Consider the following 23,458-nt stretch of genomic DNA (forward strand, 5'->3'; position numbering starts at 1 on the left):
CCAGCTAGGGAGACCCTCCTAGATATAGTAAATCAGTAGATGTACCGATTTCAAAGGCAATGTAATTGGAATTATATAAAACGCACTTGTGGGTTGGTTAAAACTCATGACAATTACCTAGTAAGGCAAAAGAAAAAAAAAACAATTTCTTTTTTTGAATTATTACATTTATTATTTAAACGAATTTGAACATTGATTATTACAATTAATAATTTAAATTTGTTATATTATTTATTAATTTTCGTCGATAATTGTATCTTAATTATTAAAGTCTTCTATTTTTTATCAAACTGCAACATATCGTAAGTGTTCTGAATAGGACGCTTTATTCATAAAAAAAAAATATATCTACAGTTCAGTTTATGAATTTTCTTTTAAAGACCTTTCTATGGTATCTATATGATCATCTAAAAACATAATTTAAAAAATAGCGGTATAATGTTTCTATGAATTGTTGATTATTCCATGAAAACGGAATCAATATGGCGTTGTCCATATGGGGGACACATTTTAAGATTCTATGCGCCTTTCATGTATAGAGTTCAGTGGCTTCAATAAAGTTTTTTTTCAATAATAATATTTTTAATCTCGTTCCATTGCACAGTTTGGGAGCATTTAAATTTCGCATGAGAATAATAGGCGCACCGATTTTTAAATTAAATTTGGGTGGGGGGAGAGACCTGATGGATTTAATTAATTAAAAAATTCAGTTGGGATATCTATAGTTTCATCTTGATAAGTAAGTGTATCTATGGAAATATAGTTTTTTTTTTATCAGCTTCGAACATGAAAAGAAATTTTTCGTTTATGATGTTGACGGTGTCATTTTTACGGGCCAAAATTGCACGTTTACGAAGCCATTCATTGGATTTATTGGAAAGAGGAGAAATTTCAGAATAAACTTTGTTGATTAAGTTTATTTGATCAAGAACCAAAATCCAAAATGTAGAATTTATGTGTATCATGCTATCCTCATCATTCTGAAAAGTTCCGTCACCAATTTTCAAATATGTTGTGAGAAGAACTCGGCATTATTATCACCACCAATGTGTACACGCATATTGGTTGTTAATATGAAAGATTTTATGTAAGACCAAAGATATGATGACTTTGACAGGCGTTGATTTCATCGCTTTTAGTGCCTTTAGGCACAACTGGCAATATTTGTGTAGTCACCAGCAAAAAGAATAACAACTCCGCCCATTGGGCGATCATTATTTTTAAAATCCCTCAGCGTTCTATCAAGTGCCTCAGGACCACCTTTATTCGCCACTGTTGATTCATCCCAAACAATCAAACAATAAAACGTGTCTCCCTTAATAATTTACCCAAAGAACTTTGTTTCTTCACACTACAAACTGGGCGTTCGGTAGTCTGAAGATCCAAAAGTAATTTGAAAGCGGAATGTGCTGTCCTGCCATTTTGTAATAATGTTGCTGCTATTCCGGAAGAAGCGACTGCTAATGAAATTATTCTTTCTGCACGTAGCTTTGCAAGCAAGAGATTCAGCATGAAGGTATTGCCAGTTCCACCAGGAGCATCAAGAAAAATTAATTCTCCAGTATCTTGCAATATGATTTCTAAAATAGTATTATAAACAACTTGCTGATCGTTTGTTAACTTCGGCTCATTCTCCTGAATGTAATTTGAAAGCATATCATAATCATAAGAAGTTTCTGCAATATAAGCCCTATCTGTAAGAAAATTATTATCATTATCATCAGTCAAGGCCGGATTAAGCACCTATTGGGCCCCGGGGCAGAAATGTTTTATGGGCCCTTTTGATAAAACATGCTTTACAAAGCCGCTCGCTGCGCTCGCTGAACAATACATTTTTTTTTTAACTATTTCACAAATTATCAATTCTATTATAAATTTATAAATTTAAGAGGTATATACAATTTATGCCTATAAACCTACTATTTTAGTATGATAAAAGTAAATACTTCATATTTCATAAATTTAAATACAGATGTTCATAATAAGTTTTATATTTATTAACAATTTACAACAAATATAAAACTAATGTAAAAATATATAAAACAAAAACAATTTAATTAAATACATTTTTTTCTTCTTGCTTTACTTGAAGCTAACTCTCTTAGTACATCATTTAAGTCTAATGATTTTAACAAATCATTCTATGAATATAAAATCATTTGTATATCTAAGTTTTCTTGGGTTTGACTGGTTCTATACTTATTTTTAACTCTAGTTAATTTAGAAAAAGCTCTCTCCGCCGAGCAATTAGCTACAGGAATTGTCAAATATATTTTTAAAGAAGTAAATATACAAGGAAATACCTCTTCGAGTGATTGATTACTAAACCAGTCAAATAGTTTGGGAATGTCAGCTGGATCAAAAGAAGGTTGACAAAGCCTCCAGTATTCTCTAAATTGTACAAGTTCGTTTGGTAAAGTAGAATCTATATCATTTTTATACTTTGAAATAAATGTTGAGACACTCAAATCAATTTTTGCATTAGATTAAAGAGTTAAGTGTGTTATAAATAAAAAATGATCACCAATATATTCATAAGCTGAAATTCTTTTGTTTAATTCTGAAACAAATTTATCAATAACAAATAATTGAGTCTGTACACGAAATTTGTTTTTTCCTTTTAACACTTCTTCATTTTTGCTACCATCAGGGAATTTTTTTCTTTTTTTTCTTTGCTTTTCATCTGAGTAGTAAATAGTAATTTCAGAACTAAGATTAGGTATTTTTTCTACATAAATTGAATTTGAGTCTCGTAAACTTAACACATAAATCTTTAGTGATTTAAACAAGTTGATCGCCTTCATTGTGTCACAGTTTGAATGTTGTAATTCAGTTGAAGTTTTGTTACTTATTTCCATGATGTCATTCCAAAGTAATGACATATATCCAGTTTCTCTTTTAACCATTTTCTTCCATAACGATTTAGCATCTATAGTTGTAACATAATTTTCTTCACCATCATACATACTTTTTAACGCAGTCGAAATTTGTTCATAATTTACAACTATTGCTTTACATGCTTCTACATGACAAGACCATGTAGTGTCACTTAAGGATTTAAGTGTAAGAAGTCGCCTAGAATTTTCTTTGACACTATTTTTTTCTTCTTTTTTTCAATATGTTAATAAGTATATTCCACCTGTGAGTTGACCCACTAAAGAAGTTATACAATTTTTGTACAAAATCAAAAAAATTGACAGCTTCAGTACAACAATTTACACTATTTATTCCAACTAGGTTTAACGAATGAGCTGTACAAGGTATAAACACAGCTAATGGATTTTTATTTTTGACATAAGCTTGAAGCCCTTTAAATTGACCACTCATGTTTGAGGAGTTGTCATAAGATTGACCCCTGATGTTCATAATGTTTAATTCACTTTTTTCAAGAAAGTTATGTAATACCTTATACATAGATTGGCCATGATGATCTTTAATGGGAAATAATCCTAGAAGTCTTTCTTCCACACCTGTTGACGTGCAGTAACGTAGAATAATGGCCATTTGGTCGACTTTTGTCAAATCCGGAGTTGAATCCATAATTATCGAAAAATATTTACATTTCTTTATTTCACCAATAATACAAGTAGTTAAACTATTTTTCATTATTGTCATTAACTCATTACAAATGGATTTTGAAAGGTATGATGGGTTGCCTTTTCCTTGATTTCCGTACTTTTCAATATGAGCCTTTAAGCAAGGATCATATTCTGAAATAAGTTCTAATAGGCCTAGATAATTTCCATTGTGTTGACTATTGAATTTTTCTTCCTTTTAAAGTCTTTTCATTACTTCAAACCAATAATTCGTTTCAGCAGTAATTTGACGACATAAATCTTTATTAACAGCATTGTTAGTATTAGATCTTAATAACCACTTATTGATATCATTTCTGTGTTGTTGACAATTTTCATGTTCGCCAATCCGTTCAGATTTTTTCCATTTATCAAAACCACCAGAAATAAAGGGATTCTCTCTATAACTTTCATACAATTTACAAACAAAACAATAAACAGATCCTTGACTAGGTGAATAGAGAAGCCATTTTCTATTACATTTTTGTCCACTAGGTAAGGATCGAGTAAACATTGCTAGGGTTAAGTGTCTGTTGAAGTTCTTATCTGAAAAGTCGTAATAAATATGTACTGATAACTGACATCTAAACATTCTATTACATTTCACCTTATTAAATAATAAAATAATAATTACACAATAATTTTAAAAAGTGACTAAAATGCTCTAATATAATACAGGTGAATTTAAGTTATTAGAATAAAAACAAGTGGATAAACAAGATAAAAAAATCTATAATTAAAATTCATAGTACCTATACAAGATCATTTAAAATATTAAGTATAAAATACATATTTTATATGCATTAATGTATTAATGCATTATGCAACTATGTTATATCAACAATAGATTAAACTAGTTAAGTTAAAAAATAAACTTCTTAACTTAACTTTAACTTTTTAACTAGTTAAGTACCTTTGAGTATTTGCTTGTATATTATTAACACATAATTAACCAACACTTAATGATTTTAAATAACTTTTTTATAGAATTTTTTAATTACCTGAACGTTTTGAATTTATAAAATCAGAGTTCAAATTTTGAAAATAATCAGGTCCTTTTTCCACACAGCACTCGATAAAAGATTTCTGCATGTTTTTTGGCCAGAAAAAGGGATCTTTGTATACATTCCAATCTATACTGTTTAGTTCAGTAGTTGTTTCTTCAATATTAACTTTTACCATATTGTCTAAGAATGAAATACAGCATCAATGTCAAACAATAGCAAAAATGAACTAAAATATGTAATTCGGTACTGAACTTCAATTAATTTTTTTTCAATTTTACAGTTTGTGTTGATGTCTAACAAATTTTCATGTGGCACAATATCACTCTGGCTCTCAGCTGAACCGTTGGCTTCTTTATAATTATAATAATATTGTGAAAATAACAATTTTAATAAAAAATGAACTAATATAGTATTATAGGTATTTAGGTACCTTCAATTAATTTTTCTTCAATTCCACAATTTGTGCTGATGTCCAACAAATTTTCTTGTAGCGTAGTGTCACTCTGGCTCTCAGCTAAACCATTGGCTTCTTTATCATTACCTATAATAATATTATAAAAATACAATTTTTAATAAAAACTAGTAATTATACCAAATTTGCAAATAAAATACTTATTAAATAAAAATATTTAATTTTTAATACCTAAATAGTTAATAAAAGAGTAGTTTTTTTAGTTCATTGCTTAAAAATTATAACAATATCAAATATTTCATTCATGTTTATATAAAAGATAATTTCTTTTTCAATAAATGGCCAAGATAAAGGTTCAAAATATTATTGATTTATAAATATATTATATACTAAATTTAGTTTTAAAAATGTTAAACTCTGAAAATAACATGTATTGATATAGGTATTCCATAATAACTATGATAATTTGAATGCTTTGAACTTACCAGGTCGAATGCATCTAAATAAACTGTTAATTTTTTTATTAGTTAGTAAAATATTTTTTGTTTGCTTCTCTTTCTTCTTTCTTTTCGCTGATCCACTCAAAACTTTAGATTTCATCATTTTAGAAAAAAATATGATTATCCGGTTTTTTTATTTTAATACAATATGAGAAATTGAGAAATAACACTGTACACAGTAGAAATGAGAACTGTAATAATATTTAACCGAAAATGGCAAAAATATCTAATTAAATTAATATTATTAGTTCGTAGTCATTAGTCTCGTATTTGCAGGAGTTTTATAAAATGATACTAGATCGTCTAAAATAATATATCATAAGCACTACGGGTTGCTATAAATAACTTAAATGCGTTGAGATAAGATATTATACAATACTAGAGCGCAGATTTCCCGTATTTCACTAATACTGGCAGTATTACCCACAGACTTGTATATTATATGTCTATGGTATTACCAGATATAAATGACATTATTACATATCGATGATATTATTAATTATATCAATGAAAGTATTAAATAACAGTAAAATGCGTCTTTTCTACCATAGTGATTTTGTAGGTATTTACTATTTACTTATTTTTATCGATTAAAAAAATTATTTTTAAAATACAGAAAAACTATTTTTTTAAATTGCTGAAAAATGTGTATCGGCTTAAAATTATTTGGGCCCCCTTTCACTTGGGTACTCGAGAGGGCCCCGGGGCTGCGGCCCCGACTAGACCCCCCCCCTTAATACGGCCTTGTCATCAGTTCGTAACAGTGATTCCATGTTAAAATCACACAGATTCTTTTCAGATATTTTCAGAAGATAATGTTCTATTAATATTTAAGTTTTATTCAAAATATATGGAGTGACAGCTAAATCGCAATTTATAGAACTATGCATTTCTTGCTGTAAAATATCTAATGACATTTTATTTTTGTGATTTTCCCACAGTTCTGTTAAATTAGTAATGTGGCTAAATGCTATCATAGTAACAAAATATTCTCTTAGATTCGACACTGATTTAAAGCAGCTTCTTCGAGAGTAGAATTCCAATGACTTTCATCTTGTAACAGATCAAGCGCTTGGTCAGCTCTTTGAAATGTAGGGTGGATAACGTCATCAACAGTTTTTAAATCTAAAAATAAAGTTGTTCCACGGACGTGAAGCAAAAGCATACGTAAATAATAATACTCAACATTACTTGGATGAATAATGTATACTTGACCGAGCACATTAGATTTCTTGACTCCAGGGTATTCTACAATTGGCTCTCTTTGTTTTATTCTATTGAAACGATTATTAGTAAAAGTGTAGTAAGATGGAACTTCAATATAAAGCAATGTTTTCGCGAATTTGTCATGGGAGCAAAGTTCAAAAAAAACCATAAGAGTGGTGTTTCTAACATTTTCAAGTCTTTCGCGAGCATTTTGATCAGTGAAATAGACGCCTTTGCCATTTTCAAGGTGTATTAAAAGTTGAAAAATTGTGAAAAAATGTGACCATGCGATTATCGGATTTCCTAAGCTGAAAAGTTTTCCCGCCATCATCAGGTAATCGAAGACGATATTTTGGATAACCATCATGTTCGGATTATGTCGTAATAGTAAACAGTTTCGGAAAATCTTTTGAACATTTTCCGTTTTGCATACATTTTTTTTGTATTGATTTAATACGCGGTGGGTCCATCCATAGTATATGATCAAGTTTTCCATTAGCAACGAAAACGGGTACCACACGATTGCGTACGATGTATCTTTTTGAGAACACGATTGCGTACATGAACACGATTGCGTACGTTAAACCATTAACTTTAATATTTACCCCAAAAGTCAAACGATTGCGTACGATTTACTGTGCAACGTTGCCAAATTTATGTTTTTATTTGTGATCAGTAAAATTTAAATATTGGAAAAATTACTTAAGTTATGGTACCACTTAAAAATCTCAATTTTCGACAAATATGTTATAATATAGTATACAAAATTAAATAACTAAAAATAATAAAATGTTAAAATAATAATAAATAAAAATGTTATACTTGGTACTACTTAAAAATCTCAATTTTCGACAAATATGTTATAATATAGTATACAAATTTAAAATTTAAAAATAATAAAATGTTAAAATAATTTAATAAAAAAATGTTATACTTGGTACTACTTAAAAATCTCAATTTTCGACAAATATGTTATAATATAGTATACAAAATTAAAAATTTAAAAATAATAAAATGTTAAAATAATATAATAAAAAATATTATATCTTGGTACCACTTAAATAACACATTTTTGACAAATATGTTATAATATTTTTATGAATTTTGTACTTGTTATATTCTTTCATGGCTTCTTTTATACGAATTAAATCAGCATTTTCCATTTTTTTAATCCGACCTTTAAATACTGATTGAATTTTCGTACATGTTTCCACTTGCGTTTCTTTTAGAATTGAAATAACTACATGGACAGAAGGATGGGAGCTATGAAATTGAGCGTTGTAAGTTCGATGAAAACTTTCAGATCCATTTGTCGTACTTAAAAAAAAATAAAAATAAATACAAAATCATAGTTATTATAGCAATTATATAGTTGAATATTTACTGAGGATTTTCGGATGGCTCTTGTGCCCAAATTTCTGGTGGAAATAAACAACCATTCTCCACGTATGTATTTAAAATGTAGTCAGAAAACAAACATCCAATATTTAAATCGGGACAAATTGATATGAGTTCACCAAACGCATTTTGAATATCTTGAAAAGGTAAAAATGGTAATCCAAAAAAAAGTTTTAACCATTTTCCCAAATCGGTGTTTTTAGTGTAGACCAAACGAAGTTCTTTTTCAGAATTAATCTACAAATAACGCAAATGTATTGATTTACTGTTGATTTTTATTTATTTAATTCAATAAACTCACTTTGCGCCACCAAGACTGTCCTAAGTGAAATCGACATGCATCTATTTCGATGTTTGGGAAAACTTCTTTTGCCGCTTCATGGGCACTGATTTCAAAATCCAAATGTAATTTAAGAACCAATGAATTTTTAAAAACAATTTTTTCGCATAATTCTTGTAAAAACAACCACATTTCTGCGTAGATTTTTTTTGATTTATTTGGTAATAAAAAGTATGCCACTGGTACATAAAACCCATTTTTATAACCATTGATTGTGTACAGTTGGGCAAAAAAATTTGGTGCATAATTGAAAGTACCATCAGCGAAAAATTCACTTGTACTTGTCATAAAATAAAGATTTTGTTCTGTAGTAACACAAACAAACGATTTATTGTCGGGAATAAAAACAAATTGTTTACCTTGAAATTGTATTACATCGTCATCTTCCATTGCTTTAAGTTGTTCAATTGACTCATTTAGTGATTTTGGAAAAGCGGGATAATTTTTTCGACGTTTATCGTACATTGCTTTTCGAATTGATCGTACATCTCTGTGTTCGATTTCAGAGTGACTGTTCCCCATAAGTTCGGTTTTAATTATTTTTATGGGTCTTACGCAAATAGTATCATTTGATTTTCTTTTACAAGCTTCCCGTAATACTTGTCGTTCAATGTTCTGTTTTGAATTTTCAGTGTGGTTGTGTTCATTAATTGTTTCATGGACATACTCTCCATTTGTCAAAATACTCGCATAACATGTTTTTTTTGTACACAACCATTTTTTCATTCCGTCCTTTCTTTCTCTAATAAACCGATATTTATGCAAATTTAGTAAAACTAGTGGTTTACTTTTTTCAGAAGTTATAAAATTAGCTTTATTTTCCATATTTCACTAGAAAAACACGAAACACGCGAGGAAGTTGATAATCCAACGACGGTTATTCACTGAGTTATTAAATGATAGGTATACTGCAGTATACATAATATTTTATCGAGTGCGAATATCCTAAAATATCCTAGTAAAATAACCGATTTCATTATCGCCTATCAAATATCACCTATCGGATCTCAATTAATTTTAAATTGTATGTTCTATATTATAGAATAATTGGGCGGCCAAACAGTCGATCGCAATCGACCGGTCGATCTTGGACAATTTCAAAGTCGATCATATTATTTCGAGTATATTTTTAGTAGATCGTGATCAAAAAAAGTTTGGCCACCCCTGTTCTATAAGTTCAAAGCAAATGGCAACAGTGCTTCAAAGTTGCAGATAAAAATCGTACGCAATCGTGAACATTTAATGTTCACGATTGCGTATGTCGATAAAGACCGTACGCAATCGTGTTCTACAGACGAAAACGATATGAACTATCACGTCGCGCAACGGTGATAGGGAAGGGGAAATTTGGGCGGCCACGTCTAGCCACCGTCCACTACCGTACCGCAAACCTCACCCACTAAATCTACGTAACAGGTCATTATTTATGATAATTGATAACTCCTTTGTTTTTAAAGTTAGAAAATCGATCAAATGCCATAAACCTTCTCCGCAATGAGCTCTTCAATTAAAAAAAAAAAATCATAACGATCGGTTCTGTAGTTTCCGAGAACATATCACTCAAAGATTTTCATTTTCACATTTATATATTAGATATACTAGCCGACCCCGTGCACTTTGTTGCCCGTTAAAAATTCCAATTTTATTATATGATACGAATTTTGATTAATTTGTTATTTAATATTCGGTTTAACGGTGTTCAAATATTAGACATTTTCATTGACCATTTTGATTCTCAAAAAACTTGTGCAAGCACCACTTTAAAATGCTTTCTTATTGCACACTAAATTTGTGGTACGATTTTACGAAGGTACCGTGTAAATTGCAAGCATTAATCTATCATTGTTCAGGCTCTACATTAATCAGTCAGTGAATTAGTCAAGTAATAATATTATAGTCATTCTTTTTGGCGTTGCCCGTGAGACTCTCTTATGATAATGCGAGCAGTATATTATCATGTTAAGCGACCAATAAAAGAGAATCATTATAAAAAATGTTTCAAAAACGGGTAAAATAAATAATAATAATAAACAATTGTCACCATGGTAGTAATCATCGGTATTTTTTTAATTTTTTTTTTAATTTTCCGTGTAACTTTCTTAACTATTTCTTACATAAGAATCTTGCCTAGATAATTACGAATACAACAAAAAAAGAATTAGCGAAATCGGTTCAGCTGTTCTCAATTGATGAATTTTTATACATTTTTGGCTCCATTTATATAATCTATATATATAAAAATTTCGTGTCACGATGTATGTTCGCTATAAACTCCGAAACTACTGAACGGATTTTGATAAAATTTGGTAACCATTTATAATATGGTCCAACTTAAAATATAGAATAGTTTTTTTTCAATATGTATTATTAATAATATGTGCTCAAACAGGAATATTGAGATTTACGATAGACATTTTTGTTTATAAATGGTTGCTATGGGGGTTATAAGATTTGAGAATAATATTTATTTATTTGTGGTTGCTATGGTAATATATAAAATTAATATAATGAATTACGGATTTTGATAACATTTGGTAACCATCTGACCGAGTCAGTCATTATCGAGTTAATCGCGTCGTTAGGAGTTTTGTTTGTTATTTTTATTTATACAGTTTAATTTGTATCGGTTTAGTGTTTTCGTATTTTACTTTACCTACACACTAACCATAAATACTTGGTATTGTGTTATTATTGTGCAGTGTTCAGTATTGAATATTCTTTAATTTTTTTTTAAATTAAGTTTAATGCCGCGGAAATATAACCTACACAATCAGTATAGTAAAAATGCACGACGTATGCGTGCTAATAGAGCTCATGAATCGGAAGAACAAATTGCAGCAAGAAACGCAGCTCAACAAATCAGAACAGCAGAAATTCGCAGACAAGAGTCTCGAGAACAGCGTGATGAACGTCTACGACAAAATATATTGAGAACAAGATCGGCGCGAAAACGGCACATAGCCACATTTAGAGAACTTGACAGAGAGCGACAACAAACCAACCGTGCATTAACACGTGCATCATTCGTTCGCCTTGCGTTCGAATATGCACCAGATATCAATTACTCTGTAGGTACTAAAATTATAATTGGTGCAATGGATAAAATATGCCAATATTGTCAAGCTTTAAAATTCCGCAATGAAACGATTGGTATGTGTTGTGCATCTGGAAAAGTTGTACTGGCACCTCTTCCTATTCCACCGGAACCTTTAAAATCATTTCTTGCTGGTGAATCAGACGATTCGAAATTAATTTTACGTAAGACACGCAAATTCAATTCTTGCTTCCAAATAACGTCCTTTGGCGCAACTAAAATTTGCGACCTCACATCTGATGGAAATAATTTTGTAACTACGTTCAAAATCCAAGGCCAAGTGTACCACAAGATTGGGTCATTAATGCCAATGCCTAATGATGATCCAAAGTTTCTCCAAATTTATTTTATGGGCAGTTGTGAGGAACGCGTAACAACTCGGTGCCTGCATAATTTCATCGAACAAGCAGAAGAGAGAGCAATTGTGGAATCTTTGGAAAACTTTTTTGAAAATTATAATCAACTTATCCAATTATTTAAAAGAGTATCGCCTCAATTAAGAAATGATAATTATCAAATTGTCATCAAAGCCAACAAAGTACCTTCAGGAGAACACGCTGGAAGGTTCAACGCGCCAACCGTAGATGAAGTTGCTGTTATTATGGTTGGTGATCCAGTTAACAACAGAGACCTCAAAATCATACGTCGAGACAACACTGTTCATATAATTTCAGACCTTCGTCGTTGCCTGCTCACGTGTAGGAAAACCATCAAATCTCTTCGTGTTAGCGAAAGACAGATTAACCAGGAATGTTGTACACAAAGTAGTACTTACCTAGATAATTTTTAATTTGTATTAATTTAATTTATTTTTGTATGTTTTTAATGTATATAGTATATTTTGTAAGTAGGTCACTGATTACAAACAATAATTTAATATAAGATGAATAAAACGTAAATTCAGAAAATATATAATATATATATATATATATATATATATATCTAAATGTTGAAATTAAGTACAAACCAACATATATTATATATTTTCTGAATTTACGTTTTATTCATCTTATATTAAATTATTGTTTGTAATCAGTGACCTACTTACAAAATATACTAATAACTTAAATTCACCTGTATTATATTAAAGCATTTTAGTCACTTTTTAAAATTATTGTGTAATTATTATTTTATTATTTAATAAGGTGAAATGTAATAGAATGTTTAGATGTCAGTTATCAGCACATATTTATTATGACTTTTCAGATAAGAACTTCAACAGACACTTAACCCTAGCAATGTTTACTCGATGACTTATTTCATTTCCATCATTTCCATGTGTATTTTTTGACGATTTTCCTCTTTTTTTCGATGAGTAAATACATGCTATTTATAGAGTCTACCTTTGTTTTTTTTACTTTAGTCATTTTTTTGGTATCATCATTGTCTTGGGCACGAATCTTTCCTTTTTCTTCTTCTATCAGATTTCCTGCTAATACCACTAGACAGATAGAGGGTTCTTCTTCATAAATTTTATCGAATTCCTCCTCGAGTTTAAAATAAAAAGCACTTTGTCCAGAACTATTGGCTTTTTTTTATTCCTCTGTTTTTTTAGATACAATTTTCTTGAATTGTTCCACTTGTTGTCGCATTATGCTGTTGTTTTATTTATATTAGTACTTTTTAAATGTTTGAAAATTGCTGGCCATATCTTTTCTTTTCTTATTGTAGTTAAAGAAACCATATACTTATATTTTTGAAAGGCGTTAATAAGCATCAGTACGTGATTTTTTGGCCATCTGTATCTGTGGACACAAATTAGATAGGCTAGTAGGCTACATATCAGTAATTAATATTGCCATTTGTTTTTTTGTATTTATAAAATCATTAACTTTATTTAAATGATGTGTGTAATGACTAATCTTACTTACTGGGACTATTAAATGTCTCGTCTTCGTAAATTTTAGTAGTTGATTTGTCTAAAAATAACAAGACAAAATTATTCCAACTAATAAATTATAAATTTTAATTTGAACATTATAGGTATATTAATGTGATGTATTAATTATAAATATTCAATAAAATAATACATTAATTTACCTGGTTCTAATACAGCTTCGGCACCATCATTGTTTGCTACATTATCATGTTCTAGAAACCAAATATAAGTAGGTAGTTTATTGAGTGATATTTACACTATTCACAATACCAATAATTTTAGTAGTTTAAGATATTGATCGTGCGTTTCAATATGTGTGTTACGAATTAAGATAATATTGCATGTAAATAAAATGGAAATGATATTAAAAATCCAAAGTTTTGAACATATGACAATTACAAGTGGTACAATGTGCATCTAAATGCATTAGACAACGGCAATGGGAGCATATAAACACACTCTCCATCAGGGCCAAACTGGGTAGTGTTCGACCCATTATTATCCCAGTTATAATAGTGTACTTATAAAAAGACAATTTTCATTTTGTTAATTTTTTATTCAAAAAAAAATAAAGTTCTTCACTTTTTTGTAATTGTGCGATAGTTTTCAATATCACTCTTACGAGTTATAAACAGTGGGTAATAGAGCTACAGACGACGGAAATGAAATTGTATATCATACTGATTTAAACCTTGTGTAAATTTTGAATTTTCCAAAAAAACGCAATTCGATGTTTTTTGAACATAATTTTTGATTTGACTATTTTTAAAAACCAAAAAATGTACCAGTAATACAGCTTACTAGAACGATTTATAGTAAAAACAACTATAATGACAAGTGAATAGGGTTTGGTTTTTATATTTTAATTAATTTATCAAATGATTGATACGATAAAAAGTAAAAAGTAAAAAAATACCAAGAACTTAAATAACTCTAGTTGTAGTAGTGTTAAATTTTAATTCAATGATAAAGCATTGTATATGATGAATAATGATCTTAAATTGAGATAATTTTTAAACCTAAGTTATTTTAGATTCTGAACAAAGTGATGAATGTATTGATTTTACAATGATGTGTGTTTTTTTTTTTTTTATTTATTTATTTTTTTTTTTGTGTCTGTCACCACGTTTTGGAGCAGTAAAAGTGCTCCGATTTTAAAAAGTGGACCCTGTTTCGGATAGAAAAGTGAATGTAGTTTGTACTTTGGGGGGTCAAAAGTAAAAAATTTTCAATAGTTTTCAAAAGCGCCGGGAAAAACTAAAAAAAAAAAATGACTTAAAAACAGGAATTTTTACGCAAAACCAGTTTTCGACCAAATCGATTTTTTTTATGGTTGTAATTCAAAAACTTATCACTGAAAATAATTGAAATTTTCACCAAATGTTTATGTTAGTGGTATCCGTATATAGTTAAATTTTCAAAAAATTTTGACTTTTTTTGAGTTATTCATAGACCACTGATATTTTCGATTTTTTTGAGAAATTTTTTTTAAAGTGTCGATAAAAAATTTTTGGATGACCAAAAAGTTTTGAAAATTTAATACAAGGTTCCTTATGAGTTTTTTTTAATGTAGCTAAAAAAAATTAAAAATCGTTAGTCACAATATTTTTTTATAAACGTTTATAGTTCAAATTTTTACGAAATCTGTCGAAAACGCGAAAATTTGCAAGTAATTTTGAAGTTGGAAAATCATAAAATTTTTTTCTTTTATAACTAAGTTTTGAAAATTTGGTACAAGGTTCTCCATACATTTTTCTTCAAATATCTGTAAAAAAAAACTCTACCGGATTCAGACAAAAAATTTTTACGAGTGTTTGAAATTTAAATTTTTACAAAACCGCGCTAAATAACGGTTTAGCCTCAAACGATTTTTGATATTTGTTATAATTCAAAAAGTATAAGTCGTAGATACTTGAAAATTTTACCAGTTATTAAGATTAGCGTTTTCTTTACGTGATTTAATTTTCAAAATATTTTGACTTTTTTTGAGCTATTTATAGACAACTGAAATTTTCAATTTTTCTGAAAATTGTTTTTTTATGTGTCGATAAAATCTTTTTGCCCCTATCAAAATACTTGAAAATTTAATGCAAAGTTCCTCATAAGTTATTATTATAGTGATTATAAAATTATAAGAATACATAGGCACAGTTTTTTTTTATTAGCATTTGAAGTTCAAATATTGACAACAATTCGTCAAAACCATGAATATTTGCAAATTATTTTGTAGGTATATTTCATAAAAATGTTTGTATAAGTAGCTAAGAGTTGAAAATTTAATACAAGGTTTTTCATAAGTTTAACTTACAATTATTATAAAAGAACCTAAATTTTGTTGTATTCAGGCCATTAAAACATAAACCACCTTTTTCACCAACCACTAGAAATTATATCCTAGGCTGACAAATCATCTTCGTTCAGAATCGTTTTTCGTATACAATGATAACTATCATTGGATTCAAATTTAACACTCCTATAATATATAATAATGATCCATACGGCACCTAATGTACAGCAGAGCGGTACTCACTTGCCCGCTTTTTGTTTTATTTCTTTTACATTGTTAATAAATAACTTTCTATTATTAATATGTTAATTTCAAGAAGGTTTATCGAAAATGGACTATCCTATCTATTTTCTTTTATACACATGTTAGGATGTAGTGTGTCAAAACTCTGCAAAATCATCTCTACCTAAACGCAGCTAATGAATATTCATAAAACCATAATTTAAAAATTTAGATTTTCTGTACAACTTAAAAAGTATCCAGTACAAATATAAACTCTTGTTATACAAATAAGAACTCTTCTTTTCTACAGAAATTATTTAGTAGCTTATTTAAAAAATATTAAAAATTGATAAAAGATATAATTTTTCAAAAAGGTATCTTACAGTTACTATGTCTAGCCTACATATTATGGTCTTATGAAGTATACAACATTATATGTTCATAACTGCTTAAATAACAAACTTAAGAATAATTTAGTAATTCAATTTTTTAAATAAGTAATATTGCTTTATCAAAATCTCAGCTTGAATTAAGAAAACAAAATTTTTAGGAAATACACATGGTTTGACATGTATGATGTACTGTCATAGATAATACATAATGGATAGGCCCTGTTGGATACACTATCAAATCGGGTCGTAAGGTTTTCACCCTGTCACTCCGCCGCCGGAGTTATTGCGCGAGCGGACTTTGTACCTCCGGGGAGGGGACTCTACCGTCGCGGTCTAGCCGTTGGCCGCCGGCACCCACCATCTCGTGTGTTGTGTTTTGTCAGCCGTCTAGGCATATGGTCATCCCGTGTAAGGTCGCACGCCTTTGCCGCCGCGAACCGGTGCTCCGTCGCCGTCATCAAGCCATCATTTGTTTGTTTTTCTTTCGTTTTCTGAGCCCCGCTGCTCACCAGCTCGTCGCGCACGTCGCTGTGTTCCGCGATTCCGAGTTGTTCGGTCATCAGTGCCGATATCACGACATAGTGTCGCCATTACCCGCTCGTTTGTGCGGTTGTGCAGGGTTCCCCACGTGGTCACGCGTCTTGTTCTGTGTCGCGTGGTCTGTTTCCTTTTCTCTTTACGCTTGTCAAATCCGTCGGCTCCTCCGCTGTGTGCGTCGTGATTTACGCCGTGTCGCTATTCGCGAGTGTCAAATTCTAACCACATCGGGTCATCACACGGAAGTCCACGAGATCGTTGATTCGTTGGTCGAATTCGCCTTAGATGACGTTCGATATATCGTCGCAACCAGTTTTAATCTCCGCCAGCTGAGTGTCGTTCCACGCCAATCGTACCAGCCCCGCCTTATCACTTCGAATCAACCTATTATCAGGTCGTACACAAAACTTTATTGTTGTTTACCTTATTCTATTATATTCGTCACACGCGAAAGATATTTATTTTATTTGAATTATTTTGATTGCCGATCGGATTGTGATCGCGCCTTTACTTATTACTAACCCTAGTTGTTAAGTCGTATTTATAATAAACCATTGTAATAAATAGTTCTTGTTTATTTTCCTACCCAATAACTTTGTTGTTAATAGTCAATTATTTATACAGTCCACTCTTCCCCCTCCTCCACAGGGTTATCGATCATTCAAACGACGACGAAGGATCACACACGACGCGCTACGTGTTGATCGCTGGAAGCGCACACACACGCGTACACGCGTCATCGGGCTTGGTGTGCAGCCGTCGCACAGGCCCTGTGTATACTAGTTACATAGCGAGCAGCGTTCCCGAATAAAAAAGAGAGACAGCAATATAAAAATCGTATCTTCTATCCTACTCAGCAAAAAAAATATCTTTTCTTCCATGGTTTGTGTGTTTTTCCATGCATGATATAGCATAGAACACTGATTAGTGATAACCGATATTCTATATCACTTGCATTTTGCGATTTGAATCGTGCGTTTAACGTTGACTTATGTCTTAATTGTTATACGTTTTCTTTTGTTACTTTTATTGTTAATTATTGAAGTTTAACTTTCGTTAATAACCAGTCCATCAATTTAATAGTATTTTAGCTCTACTAAATATATTATAATGGTGTACTCAGTGAAATGTGTGATCTGTGGACTTAAAAATGTGGATGCTCCAAGCATTTCATTTCATTTGTAAGTATTTAAACTATTTTAGCTGTATTTATATGATATTCTCGCTTATTTATTTCTTTTTTTTTTGTTGCTCAAACTATTTCAATTTGTTTTTCAGTTTTTTCCGAAAACTGAAGAAAAGAGATTTTTATGGTCAAATCTCTTGGACTGCAGGTTAAACTATTGAAAAACCTATAGTAAATATGTTCATTGCATTTTAAACCTCTGACTATCTTATGAGTACTAGTCGTAAAGTTTTAATGTCAAATGCTCTACCAATATTAGCTGCGTCAACTACAAATGATGTTGAAATGTAATGATTTTTTGGGTGTGACAAAATTTGTCTTGATTGTTTATAATAATACTTGATAATTATTGCAGTGAATATTGTAATATGAATACACAGTCTGCATCACCTAATAGCTATCCTTCGTCTGTTGAAACGGTGACTATTACAGATTTGGGTGTTGACGTACTTGATTGGTGTGTATTTTCAATTAACTTATTATTTTAAATATTGTACTATCTTGAACGTTTAATAATTAAGTACCTAGTCAAACTGATGATGATGATATTGACAATTTCACCGTTTGTACAACTTCTCTACAAAATGAATCAACTCTTGATGTAGCAGATTTTGATAAGCACAAACGGTATGTATAGTAAATATATTATTTGAATTGAATTATTGACTTATTTGCTTAATATTTTAGTGAACAATCTCAGAAGATGAAATGGCTACTCCAAAAATAAGAAAATGTTGGTTTTCTTCAAGAATCGGTGATATGACTCACGAACATTTTTCTACACCACAAAAAGCTAAACGCAATTTCGCTGTAGTTAAAAACACAGTCAAAAGATTGAGTTATTCAAATAAATTATTAAGAGGACGCTCTACCAAAAGCGAAACGTATGCAACGGCCAAGAGAATGCGCTATTAAGTGTTTTTGTGATCCGCAAGCGCGCGGCGTGTAAACCACGCCCACATTCGCAGTTGTCGGCGGCCGACAAGTGCTAGATTTGGGAGCGCGTTTATAAGTCTATGTTCGTTCAAGACGTTTCTCCTTTCGCATCATTATAAAATCACGTAAATTCTGACGTAATATTTTAAATGTCCACTCATGAACTAACAATTAAAATTTAAGTCACTGCTTACCTAAATATATGGACCTATTTATAGATCATAAAATCTGTAATGCAACATAGTTCAAATTAAAATTATCGCATTATTACTTATTCATAATATGTAATATCTATACTCTATAGCCTATAGGTAATAGTAAAATATAATTTAATTTAGTAATAGCTGCGTAGGTGATCTTTATACAGTCACTGTTTATTTAAATTTGTATTAAGATTTTTACAATTAAAATATATGAGTAGTCAATCAAAAATTAAATTATAAAAATTTGCTTTTTTACTTTTTAATTATAACAAAAGTACATTTACAAAAAGCATAGGTATTATAGTTGAATTATATGTATATTATATCTATACATTGTGTTTTATAGTTTTTTTTTGTAATTTTTTTCTTCTTGTTTTTTCTTTTTCTTTTTCTTGCATAATGTATTCTGGCTCTATTATATCGCTTAAAAATCGTTTACCATACTGGGGGTCGACAATCTCTGGCATAAACATTCACAGTAAAACCTAACACCAAATAAAATTATTATTTTTTATTATGTATTAAGTATAGTATACCAAATATTTAAACTATGTTTAGTATTTTTACAATGTCTTATATAAATATTTAAAGTTTTAATACCAAATGAACAAATAATGATTGGATTTTGAAAAAAAAATCAAATTATTATACTTTTCAATTAGGAATATGTAGTAACAAAAATAATGACAATTAACAATTAGCTGCACAAATAATTATTGTATAATTGTTTTTGATTTTACCTTTTAATTTCCACTCCATTTTTCAGTCCAAAATTGATTATTATATTCTATTTTTTGGATGTGTGTCCAGTTTGGCGTATACACAACAAAAAAAAAACAAAAATAATTTTGATGTATTTTTAACTGACCAATTATTTGATAAAAATAACTATGGTCGCACTTTAAAACCACTTGTCCGTCTTCTTGTATTTTTAAAAAGTTGATCTAATAGCGTAAATGCGTAATATAATAGGTATAATTAATGTATAATATACATTTAATATTTATCATAAAAAATGTTTTAATTATTTAATTTCATAAAATTATCCAGTTTATAGATACTTACTTTTTTAGTTTCTATAGCCTCGTTTAAGTTAAACAGTCTCTCGCTGCATATGGACATTTTACTTCTAAATAGTATTTTGATCAATAAGCCCATCTGCAATTAAAAATTTGAAATAATATCGTAGAATATTTCTTTAATTTTTAAAGATTTATTTTATTTTATATACATTTAAACATAACATAATATAGATGTAACCTTGGTGTATATACCTGGTGTGGCTCCTAAAGGGATATAATTCGTCAATATATAAACACGATTGACTTGACTTGTACGCCCATTTTATTTTCAAAAGATTAATAGCTGCAGATTCCATATCCTTGCCATATTTGCATGCTATTGGTTTTTTATATTTCCAGATGAATTTTAATTTTTGAAGACCGTATTTCTACAAGATGTAGTTTGGCGCATTTTACAAATTTTTCCAAATCGGAGGCAGTTAATCTGTTACGCCTTTCTGCAAACCATTTGGAACTGGAATTTGTTCTCTGGTATCAAATTTTAACTATCTCTTTGGTTTTTGCATAACGTAATAGATTTGATACACTTATTTTTTTTCTCTTCAATTCCTCTAATGTGCATCTTTCTTCAATCGGCAAAGGCTCTGCTAAACCATACAACTCGTCCGGACCCGTGCATTTAATTTTTTTAAGCGATGTTCTATTAAAATTAAGCCTTCTTTTTCTAGTGTTTTCGTTTTTTTTTTTTTTTTTTAGAGGTTAAGAACCGTTTTCCTATCATACCTTAAAATAAAAACTATATTATAATTTATAGTACCTATATTTTTTTGTATTATAGTAAAAGTGTGTTTTTAAAATTTTTAATGCAATATTTTAGCTATTTTTGACTGTAATATTACAATCAATATTATAGATTTTCATGCAATAACTTTTGAGTCCTAAATTTATTCTTTTTTTAAGATTAATAGGTAGGTATAGGTATATGATAATCTGAGCTGATTTTTATTTTATTTATAGTTGTATATTATTATTTTATTATATTTTTTAACACCACAAATCACATTAAAAAAGAAAATAAGACAGTCAAATGTATAACTAACTAACAAGTTAGATTGCTACTAGTTCAGCTTACTACATGAAGTGAACAATTGTAAAAATAACAATTATTGTACTTGGCTAAATTTTAATATAGGCACAGACATAATATTGTAGAGTTTATAAATATCTAAAATATCAAGCCACTTCAAAGAACTGAGTAATTTATAAACTTTCATTTTCCTTTTATAACCTTTTGTTGTAGAAATGTGGAATTCATAACAAATAATACGAGTGTGAGTTGTGGGGGACCATAGCTAGGGACTATCTTTCCGGCCGCCTATGATAAGAACCTTGTACGCCTGGTTGCAGTTTATTATTTTTAAGGCACAAACACTTAAATTACATTATAGCACAAGATAGCGCCATGTAATTCACCCAGTGAATACTATTATAATATAATGTACTGTGATAATATTATTAGTACCAGTAGATGCATACGATCTTTCAGTACTGGCGGGCCGCGGTTATTAATTTGACAATGTTCCGGAAGGTGGCGACGCATCAAACCAATATATTCGGAAAGCCAGGAAATTTCCTATCGAACGTTTATAATTTCATTTTGTTCAAAGCTTTCGGGGACATAGTAATATGCGACCGACCAGCCCAGGGGACCAAGAGTGCACGGCCGCGGTACGACGATCTATTCGCCGTTTTTGATTTTTTGACAATGTTCCGGAAGGTGGCGACGCATCAAACCAATATATTCGGAAAGCCAGGAACATTTCCTATCGAACGTTTATAATTTCATTTTGTACAAAGCTTTCGGGGATAGTAATGTGCGACCGACCAGCCAGGGCCATGTTTTCGTACTGCCGCGTGCAGGTACCCATGCGCGCGTTTTTGATTTTTTTGACAATGTTCCGGAAGGTGGCGACGCATCAAACCAATATATTCGGAAAGCCAGGAACATTTCCTATCGAACGTTTATAATTTATTTTGTACAAAGCTTTCGGGGACATAGTAATATGCGACCGACCAGCCCAGGGGACCAAGAGTGCACGGCCGCGGTACGACGATCTATTCGCGTTTTTGATTTTTTTGACAATGTTCCGGAAGGTGGCGACGCATCAAACCAATATATTCGGAAAGCCAGGAACATTTCCTATCGAACGTTTATAATTTCATTTTGTACAAAGCTTTCGGGGATATAGTAATGTGCGACCGACCAGCCCAGGGGACCATGTTTTCGTACTGCCGCGTGCAGGTACCCATGCGCCGTTTTTGATTTTTTGACAATGTTCCGGAAGGTGGCGACGCATCAAACCAATATATTCGGAAAGCCAGGAACATTTCCTATCGAACGTTTATAATTTAATTTTGTACAAAGCTTTCGGGGACATAGTAATGTGCGACCGACCAGCCCAGGGGACCAGAGTGCACGGCCGCGGTACGACGATCTATTCGCCGTTTTTGATTTTTTTGACAATGTTCCGGAAGGTGGCGACGCATCAAACCAATATATTCGGAAAGCCAGGAACATTTCCTATCGAACGTTTATAATTTCATTTTGTACAAAGCTTTCGGGGATATAGTAATGTGCGACCGACCAGCCCAGGGGACCAAGAGTGCACGGCCGCGTGCAGGACCCATTCGCGGTTTTTGATTTTTTGACAATGTTCCGGAAGGTGGCGACGCATCAAACCAATATATTCGGAAAGCCAGGAACATTTCCTATCGAACGTTTATAATTTCATTTTGTACAAAGCTTTCGGGGATATAGTAATGTGCGACCGACCAGCCCAGGGGACCATGTTTTCACTGCCGCGTGCAGGTCCCATGCGCGTTTTTGATTTTTTTGACAATGTTCCGGAAGGTGGCGACGCATCAAACCAATATATTCGGAAAGCCAGGAACATTTCCTATCGAACGTTTATAATTTCATTTTGTACAAAGCTTTCGGGGATATAGTAATGTGCGACCGACCAGCCCAGGGGACCATGTTTTCGTACTGCCGCGTGCAGGTACCCAATCTATCTAAAACTGTGGTACTACGATACTTTATTTTACTGATCTTTTATTTTATGAGCCACCATAATTTGGTGGCTTCCAAAAATTGTCCAATGGCGAATTGGAAAGAGAGTAAGATTGATTGTAATAATATACTTACTCTCATATAATGACCACTTACTAAATCGTGGTTTGTTATATTGTCATGTGTTCTATT

At 30.8% G+C, this 23,458-nt stretch overlaps 2 protein-coding genes and 1 pseudogene across 2 annotated transcripts; all 3 read right to left on the reverse strand.

Annotated features, from left to right (window-relative positions):
- Positions 1-1,144: 1,144 nt before the first annotated feature.
- On the reverse strand, positions 1,145-3,540 carry LOC126553289 (zinc finger MYM-type protein 1-like). Its single transcript, XM_050208434.1, has 5 exons — positions 3,156-3,540; positions 2,525-3,103; positions 2,304-2,425; positions 1,329-1,635; positions 1,145-1,272 (listed from the first exon to the last, which is right to left on the reverse strand). The coding sequence occupies exons 1-5, from the start codon at positions 3,538-3,540 to the stop codon at positions 1,145-1,147; spliced, it is 1,521 nt and encodes a 506-aa protein (XP_050064391.1).
- Positions 3,541-3,774: 234 nt separating this feature from the next.
- Positions 3,775-5,597, reverse strand: LOC126553290 (zinc finger MYM-type protein 5-like). Its single transcript, XM_050208435.1, has 4 exons — positions 5,480-5,597; positions 5,013-5,123; positions 4,861-4,932; positions 3,775-4,121 (listed from the first exon to the last, which is right to left on the reverse strand). Exons 1-4 carry the CDS (start codon positions 5,595-5,597, stop codon positions 3,775-3,777), a joined length of 648 nt encoding a protein of 215 aa, XP_050064392.1.
- A 13,933-nt stretch (positions 5,598-19,530) lies between these two features.
- LOC126553285 (uncharacterized) lies at positions 19,531-20,934 on the reverse strand (annotated as a pseudogene).
- Between the last annotated feature and the right edge of the window lie 2,524 nt (positions 20,935-23,458).

Source organism: Aphis gossypii, unplaced genomic scaffold (assembly GCF_020184175.1).
Source record: "Aphis gossypii isolate Hap1 unplaced genomic scaffold, ASM2018417v2 Contig00124, whole genome shotgun sequence".
In the NCBI taxonomy this organism is placed as follows: Eukaryota; Metazoa; Arthropoda; class Insecta; order Hemiptera; family Aphididae; genus Aphis; species Aphis gossypii.

Bases quoted from the DNA above. Each gene is read 5' to 3' on its own strand.
- LOC126553289 (XM_050208434.1), bottom strand. From the start codon at position 3,540: ATGGATTCAACTCCGGATTTGACAAAAGTCGACCAAATGGCCATTATT. The intron at 3,104-3,155 runs GTGGGTCAACTC...GAAAAAAAGAAG, and splicing joins AAAATTGTATAACTTCTTTA to AAAAAAATAGTGTCAAAGAA. The intron at 1,636-2,303 runs GTATTTCCTTGT...AATTACATTCAG, and splicing joins GTAATCAATCACTCGAAGAG to GAGAATGAGCCGAAGTTAAC.
- LOC126553290 (XM_050208435.1), bottom strand. From the start codon at position 5,597: ATGATGAAATCTAAAGTTTTGAGTGGATCAGCGAAAAGAAAGAAGAAA. The intron at 5,124-5,479 runs GTAAGTTCAAAG...ATATTATTATAG, and splicing joins ATTTAGATGCATTCGACCTG to GTAATGATAAAGAAGCCAAT. The intron at 4,122-4,860 runs GTAAAATTGAAA...ACGACTTTTCAG, and splicing joins GTTAGACATCAACACAAACT to ATAAGAACTTCAACAGACAC.